Source organism: Numenius arquata, chromosome 22, assembly GCF_964106895.1.
Source record: "Numenius arquata chromosome 22, bNumArq3.hap1.1, whole genome shotgun sequence".
NCBI classification, from domain to species: domain Eukaryota; kingdom Metazoa; phylum Chordata; class Aves; order Charadriiformes; family Scolopacidae; genus Numenius; species Numenius arquata.
In genome coordinates, this window is record NC_133597.1 from 2803513 (window position 1) to 2816816 (window position 13304).

General features: G+C 53.0%; 1 protein-coding gene across 1 annotated transcript in view; it reads right to left on the bottom strand.

Moving 5' to 3' along the window:
* Window positions 1–1599: 1599 nt before the first annotated feature.
* NECTIN1 (nectin cell adhesion molecule 1) overlaps window positions 1600–13304 on the bottom strand; it is a 64967-nt gene continuing 53262 nt past the window's right edge. Inside the window, exon 6 of the mRNA XM_074162426.1 lies at window positions 1600–3837. Coding sequence (XP_074018527.1) covers window positions 3296–3837 — 542 coding nt within the window. The 3' untranslated portion in view covers window positions 1600–3295. The remainder of the gene's footprint in view (window positions 3838–13304) is intronic.

A 13304-nucleotide genomic window follows, 5' to 3' on the forward strand; every position in this document is an offset into this window, starting at 1 on the left:
AAGGATCTTCGACTCCAGACTTGCTGAGGTTCTGGATGAAAAATAATCATTTGACTGCTCTTCTGAACCACACTGATGAGCTAAGTGGCTGAGCTCCTTCCTAGACTTGTGCTAGTGCAGTATTGGGGAACAAAAAGCGTGATGCAGCAGGAGGGGAACTGTATATCAGCTCTAGCTTGGAAATAGGAAATAGCATATTGTTCTGCTATCTCCTTTTCTTTCTCCGAGTCCCACTGGTTTTTTGAGCCCTGATTCAGCCAAGTATGTTGACACAGTATGAATGGGCAAAGAATAAGCCAAGGAGGCTACATCTCAAAAAATGACACCTCTAAGTGCAAGGCTGATAGCTACCAAAGCATATTTCTTAGGACTCCTTGTCCGTATTTCCTGCAAGCTATGCCTTAACTCAGGAACAGTCAGAGCGTCCCATTCTCTCCCAGGCCTGTCTGCTCTGTTTGCAAGGCTCTGTATCTTTGGTCTTTAGGACACAACTTCACTGAGGGTTAGGGCCCTGCAGTGCTGTGGAATCAGTGCAATGTGAATTTGCCAGATCAGATCAGTGGCCCCTGCCTGTGACTAATGCAGAACATGAAAGAATCGCTGCTGGACCCTGCAGATTTTAAAAAAGGTTATTTTCTTCCAAATCCATCTCCTCTCAGCATGTATCTGTGCTGGGTGAAATTTGCAGGGAGGGTCTGTGCCACTGATTTCCACTCTGCGCTTGGTCATGGACCACCCAGAGTTTGGTGTTGGAGACGTTGTCACAACCCTCTTTAGAGCCTGGTTGTGAAATACAGGTCTAAAGGATTATGCACAAATGATGCAGGATCTGGAACATACCCCACGTTACATTAAAGTAAGCTGTGGCGAAGGTACAGTGCTCAGCAATGCTACATCCTGATCCAGATTACAGGGTTCAGACTTCGGGGAATTAAAGCCCTGTGTATGCTGTTATCCCAAGGCACTGGAGGGAAGTCATTCCCTCTGCAGGTTTACAAAACCCCTAATAATCAGCACCTACTAGTAATCAGAGATACGGAGAGATGTTAAGAGATTTCATTTTCTTTGTTGGGGGGTTGCTTGGTAGCCAGGTGCTCCTGGTGGCAGTGGACGGACACGGGAAGGTTTAGCTGTATTTTTTTAAGGTTCAGCCCAAGAGATCCCGAGGGAATCTCTGTCCGCCCTGTTTCAAGCGGACATAAAGCAGCCTTCCTGTGGCATTTGGCTGTTCTGCCAGAAGCCAGGAAGCAGAGAGGGCTGGCAGGAACAGCAGAAAGATTACAGCCTAACAATCGGATTTCCCACTCCCCTACACCACTAACGCAATAAGAGCAAGCTGCAAACTGTGGATGGCTCAGGCTGAGCTTCACATTGCCTGGACCAAACACCACACGCTAGGGGAAAGCATTGGAGGCTGCCTGGATCAGAGATCTGACCTTGACTCATCTGCGTGGGTCTGACTCTCCACCTTCCCTCTTGCAGCAGGATAACCGCTGGATGGTATGGAACAAAACCCAGCGGGTAAGGCAGGAGGAGAATTAGTCCTGCTATTTTTAGATATGCATGATAATACAGCTCAGAAAACTGGGGATTTCTTTTCAAACAAAAGATTTATTTATACATCAAATTAAAAAACAAAACAAAACAAAAACAACCCACAAGAAGAAAAATAAGCCCCAACCCAGTGAATCTAATTTGGATATGGTCAGTGTCAGACTGAGGGCCCTGAAGTCTGGAATCCCATTTATCCACAGAGCAGAGATAGCAGCAATCCAAGCCTCCCCATCACAACGCAGTGGCTCAAGGGAAGGAGGACAAGATCAATACCCCAGGCTCACTCATTCCTGCCCTGTCTACCAAGCCTTTGCTTAGAAAAGGGATGTGATATTGAAAAAGTGGCAATCAATGCAGACTAAGCAATCTAAGTGCTGGGGTTGTTGCTAGGAGAGTCAGAAAGAAGTGCCTCCGTGCTCTGACCCCAAAAAAAAAAAAAAAAAAAAGTGTAAACACATGACAATTAAGTCTTAGTGGTATAACAAAACTTAGGGGCCTGATCCTGGACTGCAGCCCTCAAAGACACTGGATGGGAGCTCTGCCCTGCCAGGCTCTGCTGACCAGAGCTGAAGGCAGTGAGTTTGTGGGAGAAGCAAAGTGGTATCGGTTTGTCTCCTTCCCCAGGCAATGGCAGCAAGGTGTGTGTGCACAATATACCACGCACAACTGTTGTGCCAGAGTTAACTGCTCTGTGGCTGGTAATAGCAACAGCAACAAGAACAAAAAGAGCCAGCATTTCTCTGAGCCATCACAGGGGAAAAAATGTCAGCAATAAATACTCCTTTTCTTGTTTTTAAAAGAACACTCAAACAAAGACAGAAAATGAAAAGCCAGGAAATAATAAATTGTAGGAGGAAAATGGCAGCTCTGTTTCCCTGCCCTGCTATCAGCCCATGCACATGGGGTTTGTTCGAGGGGCTTTTTGTCCCCCCTCTCTCCTCATTTTCCTTTTATTGAGTCATTAAAAACTGGGAGTGGATCTCCCCAGGCTTGCAGTGGGCAATGGGAATGCTACCCAGACCCCACTGAAAAGAAAGTGATTAGGAAAAAAAAATCAGTTCACCTGATAATGGCACCTACGTTTCCACTGCCATAAGCTTTTCTGGCCTCTGTCCTTCTAGGGACAGCCCACTTGACCCCCTCCCAAGGTTAAAAAAAAAAAACAAAGAAGACAACATACAAACAAATTCCAGTGTTTCAGGGGTGCGGAAGTGGGAGGAGGAACCTTGGGGAGAGAAGTGGGGCCGAAGGGCACTCCGAGACATGAAGACACAAACAGAGTGTAATATACAGGCTGGGCAACAGTTGTTAAAGCAAATAGTAACACCTAAGCCACCGACCAATACAAACACCACAGAAGGGGACGAAAGTCGTCAAGAGAAATTAAAAAGCAAAACCAAATCCAAGAAAATAATTACCCAACCTCCCACCTCCCGTACGCCCCAAAAAATGATCTGTAAGCAAAGCTGCCCTCCCTCCCCGCTCGCCCCAGCCCGCCCTTCCTGGCAGCGCTGGAAGCATCCAAAGTCTCTGCCGAGCGCCCAGGGCTGGCCGGGGGCGTGCGAGCGTGTGCGGGGGGGTGAGCGTGCGTGCAGTGTGTGTGCAAGCGGCCGCGGCACGCTCGGCTCCGCTCGGCTCCGCTCGGCAGGGATGCAGGGGGGGAGTGGGAGGGCATCACTCGTGTGTGTGTGTGTATGTGTGTGTGTGTGTATGTGTGTGTGTGTAGCAATGGGGTGCCGAGCTACACGTACCACTCCTTTTTGGAAATAAAAGATCCGTCGTTCTGTGAGACCATGTTCTCCCCTATGTCGAGCTGCTCGGGGTCATACTGGAAGCCGAGTGTCCTTTCGTCGTAAGGTTCGGGGTGCGCCTCCCCCTCGTCTACCGTGAAGTAAGGCCGCTTAGCATCCTCCTCGTATTTGTTGGGGCCACCCAACTTGCGCTCGCCTCCCGCGTCCTCGTCCTCGTCTTCGTAGGTGCTGCCGCCCAGCGGGCCCGGCTTCTTCTCGTCGTCCGAGTCGTCGGGGTACTGGAGGTTCTGGGCCATGGGGGGGTGATGTTGTGGGATGCCGGCTTTGCTGTAGCCATTGCCGTACACGTGCTTCTTTGTGCTGTAGTCACCCTTGAAGGTGTGACGCCGGCGCCGGAGTACCACAAAGAGCACCACGGCCACCACCAGGACCAGCGAGACTCCTCCCACTATGCCCCCAATCACCGGTGTGGGGATGTTCGGCTGCACCATGGATTTGCGATCATCAATTGGAGACGGGGTGTAGGGAAATTCTGGGTAGGAAAAGACAGATGGAAGGGGGAACAGTGTCAAACCATGCGGAAACGCGCCCTCCCTCCATGCTTTCATTGCCATTTTTGGGGGGTGAGGGGGTGGGAAGATGAGGGTAAGGAACAGGGGAGGGAAAAACTAGGGAAAGGGGAAAAGGGTGCATCCTCACAGGGGTCAGCGCGCAGGAGCTCTGCCTTAGCAAGGGGAACGCAGCGTGCCGTGCCAAGCTCGCCAAGCCTCATGCAGGAGCCCCGCAGGCTGGAAGCAGTGTTGCCCTCCCCACCCCACCTGGTTCCTCCAGATGTGCTCAGATCCCACAAGCACAGTGCCTTGAGTCCAGACGCTTTCTTTTACCGGGTGACACTTCAGGTCCAGTTTACCAGAGCATACTGACAGCCCCAGGGTGCTCCTGCCTGGGAGCAAGACCCCAGCCCCATCCAACGGTGGGCACCGAGCTGCCATGACTGCTCCTGTAGATGCCACGCTAGACCCGCCGGCTTTGCAACCCCCTCCCCTGACCCCAGCCAGACTAGGTGGGGCGAGAAGGCAGTGGTACCTTGTGGTCTCCCCCCTCAACCACCCCACAAGTGATCTGCACGGCGCTCCTCAGGGTCACGGCTGGCTCCTGAGCCCTCCTGCTGACCCGGCCGTGCTCTACAGCACAGGGACACAGAACTCCCATTGTTTCTTTTTCTTCTACGCTTACTGGGGCCAGCACAGTGCCACTACTCATGCTAATCTTGTTCCTTCAGTTACCCTGCCCTATTTTAAAAAAAAAAATAACTCAAAAGGGAAAAAGTAAAGGGATGAGAAAGAAACTCTCTTCACTTTCATGCAGTTCAACACCTACACTTGGGCACAGATAAAGTTTGATCCAGGACTTAAATCAACCTTCCTAATACTCCCTGGGCACAGACACAGCCCCTGGCCAAACTCAGCTTTCACAAACTGCCTGTTGAGCATCTGTGTCCATGAGGCACTAATCACCACGTGGCTGTCTCAGTCCTTCACCTGCCTCTCAACTTAGACAGCAGGCACCTGCTTAATGCCCCATGGCAGCTTTGCCCTTGCACACCGTGTTCAGGAACTTCACACTGCTTTTTCCACCCGAAAGGACCAGCTCTGCTCGTAGCTGCAAGCTGCTGCTCTGGAGCCTCCTGGACCACACTTTTCACCCTGGCAGACTGACTAGCAATCTCAGCATGCCTCCCGGAAGAGCAGCCAGGATGGAGTGAAGGGGCTCAAAGGCAGCAAATTCAAAAGGGATATGAGGCAGAGTCTGATTCCTGCCCCCTCCTCGCCCCTGCAGGACTACCTGCTGCTGGCAGCCACGTTTCTGCATTTGGGCAGGAAGGCCTGAGCAAGGAGAAGCTGGGCAGGGAGCAGGTTTTCCTGCAGCACAGCTTAGCCCAGCCGCTAAGGAAGAGGGGAGAAAAGAGCTTCCCCCGAGCAGAGGCAGTTCCTGAAACAGCAGCAGATTTTGGACAAGGGTACCGAATTCGAGAAATTGCTGGCCTGATCCTCGCAGCATAAGCATTTCACTTGTGCCTAAGAACTGTTTCATTTCTGTTTTTCCTGCGATATCATCCCAAGAGAATCTTGGTTTCTGCGGTGCTGACTTGCCTTGAGCAAAGCCTCACGAGCCCGAAACCACACACGGAGCAGCACAGTGGGCAGAACGGGCTGGGGGACAGGCAGATGGAGGGGCTCCCCGCTGCAACCAGAATGAGGAGCATGACGCTGTGCAGGCAGGAGCCAGCGTCTCTTTCCAAAGACAGCCTTCAGAGCAGGAGCGAGGGCATGAATTTCAGCACAGGGAGCTGGGACTGGGTTCTGGAAAGCCAAAACCACATGTTGCAACGAACAGAAGGCTTGTCATAGCCAGCTGGTTAATGCAAAACCTCTCTGCAGAGACAGCAAGAAATGTCACGTCCACCCCCCTGGTAGTCCTGGCTGCTGAGAGCTCAGATTCAACCACACAAGTGTCCACACAGCTCCTGCCACCCCTGCCCGTGCCACCTCCCTAGGATTGCTCCATGCCATCACGGTCTCTGCAGCCACGTGGTGCCCAATTCCCAACACTGTGCAGAAAGCAGGAGTCCACCTGAAGATTAAGCGTGTGCAGGGAAAGACCAGCAAGCTGGCTCAGACCCCAGGGGCTCTATCTTTGATTTCTACCCATCCCACAGCTCCAATTTGAAGCCTCTTCTGACCTCGCTTTTCCCCACAGCGAGACTGATTTTGTGCATGGGGCCGCGGTCCCCAAAACCCCACCGTGAGAAGACCCAGATATGGTGTGCATGTTGGGCGCAGGCTCCTTAAAGCCATACCGATCCCCTCTGCCTCCCAGCTCTGGAAAACAGATTTGAGAGGGGAAGCCTGCACAATTTCCAAAGCAGCTTGGCCCACTTTTCTATTAAAAGCTTCATTAACAGCCCAGGTTGGACGCATGAAGTGAAAGGGGGAATGTTTTTCTACCTTTCTCATATATATTTATTTTTTTCCTGCCCTTTGCGCTGCCCGCCCCTGAGATAGCACTTGCCTACATGCCACCCCCCTGCCACTGCCAACGCCGTGGACACGAAAACTAGCACGCCGCTGTCTTGGATTTCACACGTCGTTCGGGGAAGTAACTATTTTCTGTGCAGATCCCATCCCCATCCTCCTCGCAGTGGCCCACTTCCCATGCCAGAGAAAACAAAAATCGAACAGTGGGAAGAGAGGGAGAAGAAAGGTGGGAAGAGAGGGAGAAGAAAGGTGGGAAGATCGCAAGCCGGCAGCCGAAACCATCCCCTCCCTACCCACACGGTTTCCTCCCCTCCTCGTCCACCCACCGCGCTCCCCCGCAGCCTGGAAAAGCCAGCGGCTCCGGGGACGCGGCGGGGGAAGGCGGCTAAGCCCCGGGTCGGAGGGGGGGGGACGACACACGGGTACAAAACGAGACGTGAGTGACCCGGAGAGGAGCGGAGACAGGCTGCCGGGAGCGGGGAGGGCACAGGCCCGACACCGCCGCTGGATGGCGGTGCAGACCGGCGCTGGCCGCCGGAGCCCCTCTCCGTGGCCGCGGGGCTGCAAGCCAGCCCCCAGCCCGGGCTGAGCCGGGGAGGGAAGGGGGGGTCCCCGGCCTGGATAAGGTCCCCTTGGCAATGCCAGGTGGCGAGCGTCCTGCCCTGTGCCCCAGCAGCCTGGCACGCCTTGCAGCATCCTGCCACCGTGCCCTGGCATTCAACGGCCGGGTTAATTAATGACTGGGGACAGGTCCGGTTCTCAGCGGGTGCCGCTCCGCACGCACCCACTGCTGTCAGCCCCACAAAGCGGGGGTTTGCCCCTCTGCCCACCGAGTTTCGTGGCCGGGGTGCAAAAGAGAGCAGAACTGCAGCCTGGGGAGAGAGGGGAAAGTGTGGGAAAAGGATCCCCTTTTTGTGTTTGAGGGGTGCGTGAAATTTCTGGAAACTGGTGCGATGCCCGAGCGTGCTGGGGGCCCCATGTGAAAAATCCATTAGGAAGAGTCTGGAGAGAATTAAAGCCAGTGTGAAAAGCGGACTGGAGAAACAGGAGACAGCGGAGTGGAGGGAGGGGGAACAAGCTAGGCTTTAATGCCAGCATAAAAAGTCTCCCCCCCCTCCTGCTACTCCCCAGCCCTCATAAAAAGAGGGAGTGCTGTATGAATAGGAATTAAAGCAGCAACACTATCTGCCCGCTGCCCGGCTCTGCCAGCTGTTGCATTCAGCCCAGCTTCCTGTCCCCGTGCCAGGAGCAGGACCTCTGGGGCAACAGCTGGGAGCGCAGAGAGACGGGGGGTCACCCTGGGCTTCGCTCTGGCACTCGGCCGAGCCCACAGGTTCTCTTTGATCCCTCCATGCAAGGCGGAGGGCTCCAAGCATCCTCCTTCCTGCTCCCAGCCCCTATCCAGGGGCAACAGCAGTGCTGCCGCTGCAGACACAAACCCTCACAAGATGGCCTTCCCCATCACAAGAGTGGCTTCCAAAAGAGACGTTTTAAAAATCGTATCTTTCTTTTAATGGCCGGTTTCCAATAATAATGAGACGTATGCAAATCATCCTGCCTGTCCATCAATCCCTTATCTAATGCTTTTTGAACCTACTGGCCAATTTCAGTGGTATCTGACAGAAGAAGAATGAGTCAAAATTGTCCCTATCATAAAGCTCTTGCAGAGAGCTGGAGTGGGATCCCTGGCAGAGGTGAGAGCTAAACCTCATTAGACATCAGAGAACCCACAGGGACAAGAGGCTGCTCCCAAGGGCAGGAAAGGGCCCAGATCAGAAAAGCATATTTTTAGACACCAAGTAATTTTTCTATGATATGCAGATCCACAGGAAACCAGCTTTCAAAAGCCCTTCTGCTCATCACACTGCTTAGATATTTTGAAAGATACTACTTGCTGTGGACACTCTTTTTCTTGAAGTCACATTTCCATCCTTTTTCCTTCAGTCATAAGGGCCAAGGAAAAACCCAGCACCAGCCAAGATTCTCACTGTAGCCATGGGCATTGAGGAGAACACCAAACTCCATGAGAAAATACCTTTTGGACATGTGTCAGCCCAAGCTGTTCCTTGCATGAAGGTCCTCAAAAGGAAGGCCCTGGATTTCCTTCTACCTTCCAAAATCAAACACCTGCTGCGATGGGAAACAGGGGGGGCCTCTGGCCGGTTCCAGACAGGGTGAGCAGCAGCTCCAGGGAGGAGCAGGAACCTTAATTCCAATAGGCTCGTGGTCCTTCCCAGTTCCCAGATGGCCTGAGCAAATATAGCTATGATCATGTGGGTATTTTTTACGAGACCGATTGCTGATGGCAAACTTTCCATGCCAGTACAGTCCATGCCAAATTATCCCAGGACTTTGACCTGCTGTGTTACAGGCCTGTACGTAAGTGGAGATAGGGAGCTACCTCTGGACCCGCCTCAGCTCAGACAGGGCTGCAATGCGAGAACCCCATGGCACTGCTGACCTTTTTCCTTCACAACAGCCCTTGCGTTTATGCATGTCCATCTCTGGCTTCAAGGGATCCTGCCCTTCCTCTCCGTACCAGGGATTTCTGCTCTCCTTGAGCGGAGCAGGGCCAGGGGGAGAGGAGGCGGTGGGGGTGGAAAAACCACTGGCAACTAATCCAGAAGTTTAGCAGCTGCCACTGGCGTTTCAGAGTGTGACGGCTTTTTAGGCCAGATGCCAAACGTGAATTAGGTTTTAATCTCTCTGTCAGGTCACCTATCGCTTGTCAATCAAGCGCTGCTCCCGCAGGGGCCGTTGGCACAGATGCCATCAGACAGGATGCGGCAGACACTCCTACCCGCCATCCGGAAGATTAGCATCAGACGGACCCCCCAGGCTTGCTCCTCTCTAGCCCCCGGCCCTACATCCTCCCACCTAAGGCAGCCACAAGCGCTCGCTGGTGCAGCGTGGCACGGCCCTGGCCGTCGGCAGGGCTTTGGGTGCACCTGCTCCGGGCTCGGGATTTAAGGCTTCCCGGAAAGGGCTTTCTCTTGCGCGCTGAGCCCCTAGCAAAGGCCTGCTGCAGCATGGCACAGGGCTCCAGTGAGCCCCACGGGCTGTCTGCAGTGACCTTGCTGGGACAAAATCACTGGTGGTGTGTAAACAACTCCCTGCTGCAAGCCAAGCAAACGGGGGGGCCGTCCAGCCCCTGCCAGCCTTTCCTCCCCTCTTCCAGCCTGTGGCACATCCAAGGCCAGGGCCGCAAAGCCGCCTGCCCACGGGCTGGCACGGCCCTGGGAAGGGAACAGCACACAGAGCCTCCCGGGAACAGCACGCAGCCTCCCGTCCTCCCCTTCTCAGGGCACGTGCACATTGCGTCCCGTCTCCAGGAAATCTGGGGGGTGCTACACCAAGCAAGCAACGAGGGGAGGCTGTGGTAACCTGGAGGAAAAGACCCTCCCCTGGCTTTGGTAAACAGGCAGGAGCCCTGCAGAGGAGAGGGTGATAGCGGTCCCTGCCTCAGCACAGGCTCTGCTCTCCCTGCTCCCCCAACTCTAGCACTGTGGTTCTCCTTTGGGTTTGATGTTTGGCTGGTGCTTGAAGCCCCGTGGGGAGAAGAGATGTTTTAACAACATCTTTCTCCTTGTGCTTCCTCTGGCTGAAGCCAGTACACAAGTGCATGAATGTCCCCCCGCGTACACGCACAAATGTGTATGTACACACGTGCACAAGGGACAGGGTATGTATACACACTGCTGCACACAAGCCCATGCAGGCAAGCACATGTTCATAAAGACATGCATATTCACACATGCCAATGCGCCGATGCTCTCGTGTCCTGCACACACTCGTGACCGTGTAGCAGGGCATCCCCATACAGGCATGCAGGTCTGGGAGGCCCATTTGCATGCCAGGATGCAGATCAGGGTCACACATATGTGTGTATGTAACCAGCTCTGTGCAGGACCACCACACCCGTGTGCCGGCACGCAGGGACACGCATGCAGTCTATAACCACAGCCTTTTATTATGTCACCCAACCGCCTGTAATAAATAGTTACATGTCACACTACATGGCTTGGCTGCGACTGACAAAGGTCCTGCAAGGCAGGAGAAGCTATTATAGGAACAGATTGCAGGAATAAAATATTAAATTTCCACTTATCCATCTCTTTAATGCGCTATAACTCTAATAGGAAGCGTTCAGCCTTCTCTCCCTGAACAAATTGCCCCATGAGGGGGCTGAACTAGCCCTGCACTCCTCCTCTCTGGGGCGGGGGCCAGGAGGAAGGATGCTGGGTGGCAGGGGGGGAGAGGTCTGTACCCAGGGAGACAGGAGGGGGAAAAGCTGCTGCAGGGTTTTTCTTTGCATCAGCCTTCTGTTTTTTTTCTCCCAAGGTTGGCTGCTCACTAGATTGAACTCCATTTATTGCATGCAGCTCTTGAAAGAGGTTTCGTGGTCCACTGACAATCCCTAAATTGCCTGCAAGACCCAAACAAATGTACCTGTAATAGCTGAGCGAGGACGGCTGAGCCCCCACCAGCACTGGCCTAATCGGTCCTTAGGGAGAGCTGGATAAACATATTCAGATCCCATGAATTATTAAAAGCAGTTTTTTATGTGGTGGAGGCCTGGTCTAACGGGTTGGCTGCTAATCCCTCCTAGCGGGGCAGCTGCTGGTGAGCCCCTCCTTCCCTCTCATTTATCCTCAACCCCACAATTTGGACCTTTGAGAATAAACTGAGATTACAGGCAGGCAGACATCTACCCAAAGTCATTCCCCAGAAATCCTGCCAGTCCCCGCTTCCCTTGCCAGCACTGTGCTGGTCAAGCGTGAGAACCAGGCTCCACCAGTCCCCTGAAAAACCACCAGGAAGGGAGACATTTATCGAAGCCTGAAGGGGGAACCCACAGACCCTCATCCTGAGAGGAGCCCGTGCCCGTGCAGGCTGCAATGCTGTTGTGGTGCTGAGACAGATAAAAGGCTGGCAGGCGGCAGTAGGAAATGTGGAGAAGGCTGTATCTGGTGTTTGGGAACATGTGACCTGACAGCACAAGAGATAAGGGGTGGTTGGATAGACAGAACGACAGCAAGAAATGGACGTACAGGCTATACAGAGACGGCAAATGAGACACGGTGAAGAGAGCCTGTTCCTTTCTAAGTCTTCTGCAATACCTATCCCACCTCCTTCTCTGTGACTAGGGATTGAGCTGGAGGCTTTTACCCTCTGATCAGTGTTCCAAATGTGACCCAAGCTCTGGTTACTGCGTGGGATGGTTTTTCTATTGCCGATGGGAAGCAAGTCTGCTCAGTTTGTACCAGGCGGTTGCCTGCACTGTCCCAGAAACACAGCGCCTTTGGGAGCAAGTCCCATGAAACGGCCAGCGGCTGAACGGATTTTGGCCGTGACCTTCCCCTGGCTTGGGGTGCTTGGGCAGGGCGGGTGCTGCACCACATCTGTCCTGAACACAGAGCTTTGTTATTCCGGTGCCTTTCACTGGCAAATGAAAAATCCCCCCGAGAAAGGCACATACCAGGAACAACACAGCAGGCAAGGATCCAGGACAGGAGGTGTGAATTAAAGGCCTGCTACAGTGATAATGATCATAAATAAATACTTGGTAATTAGCATCTAATTAGCACATCCCATCCATTGACCTCCAAGCATTTGGATAGAGGAAGATTAGCTTGGTTTACCCATGTTATAGAAGAGGGGAACTGAGGTGGTGAGGGTGCCAAACACAGTGTTAGTGCTAATTTCAGGAGGTCAGCTGCCCCGGCCTCGTCTTTATGCTCACTCAGCACTTACCACTGTAGAGAGCAGGTGGAGGGGCTGGAGCGCAGCCCCTCTCAGCAGCCCATTTCATCACTCTCAGGTTAGACAACTCTTCAAGGGCCGGGGTGGCTCGGAGAGGTGGCTTGCTATCAGAGCAGCAGGCGCTCTGCTTTGCCTCGGGCTGGACAGCAGGAAGGGCTAACAACCTTGGGAACCTGTCCTGTATTTCCCATGCCTTGGGGAGTCCCCATCGCACCTCATTGCACAGAGGGGAGCCTTGGCAAGTCGTCCCAGCTGCCAGGCATGCCTCCCAGGCTGGTAGCACTGCTTCAGCAGATGGTCACTCCCTCCTCTGGACCCTGAGAACCCAGAGCTCATTGCAGTGCGGCAGTGCTCCAACTCACTACTGCAAGAGGTACTTCCATCTCTCTCTCCTGAGACCCACAACTGCTGGTCACTGCCTGTCATTAACCCACTGAGAAGACGAGTCGCTCCTTTTACCCCTTCCCTGCTCTCAAAGCACCAACGGCCACTTTTCCCCTTGGATGATGCCTTGCAGTACAACTTTGTCTCTCTGAAATCAGGCTATTGCCATATGTTATTTCTTCTGTTTAACCTATTTCTTGACAACACTTTCTCTCTTGACACTACCCAAGCATATCCACGTCTTTTCCTCACTCCTGTGGCTATGCTGATTTGCAAGTCGTCTAATTCCTTCTGTCCCATATGACATATAGCATCATTTCCCGTGGTCGGCATCCTGTGATGTTATTCCTTTCTGGAGCCCAGACAGAGCTACTCAAGTGCTCACAGACTCTCACTAATCTGTGGCAGCCAGGCGAACAAGTGCACAGACCAACATGGCATCGGAAGGAGCACAAATGAAAAATCATGAGAATTGCCTAACATCAGAAACACCAAACACCATCCTGAACAAATGACTCATCCATCTCATACTTTACTGCCTCAGTGGCAGTCTATATCATCATCCTACTCCTTCTTCTACCTTCTAACAATTATCTCCCTGACATGTCTTCACTTTGAACATGTCCAATGATGTCTCTGATCCAAAGCAGAAGAGAAGGGGAAAACAAACTGAATGTATCTCGGTGTAAGAAAGGAAAAGACAACAAGAGGAGAGGAGAAAAAATCCAAGCCAAACCAGTGCAAAAACAATGCAAAGCAAAGAACTTCACTGATCCCTTTGCATCATCAAATTCCCCACCCCTAGAAGGAGACA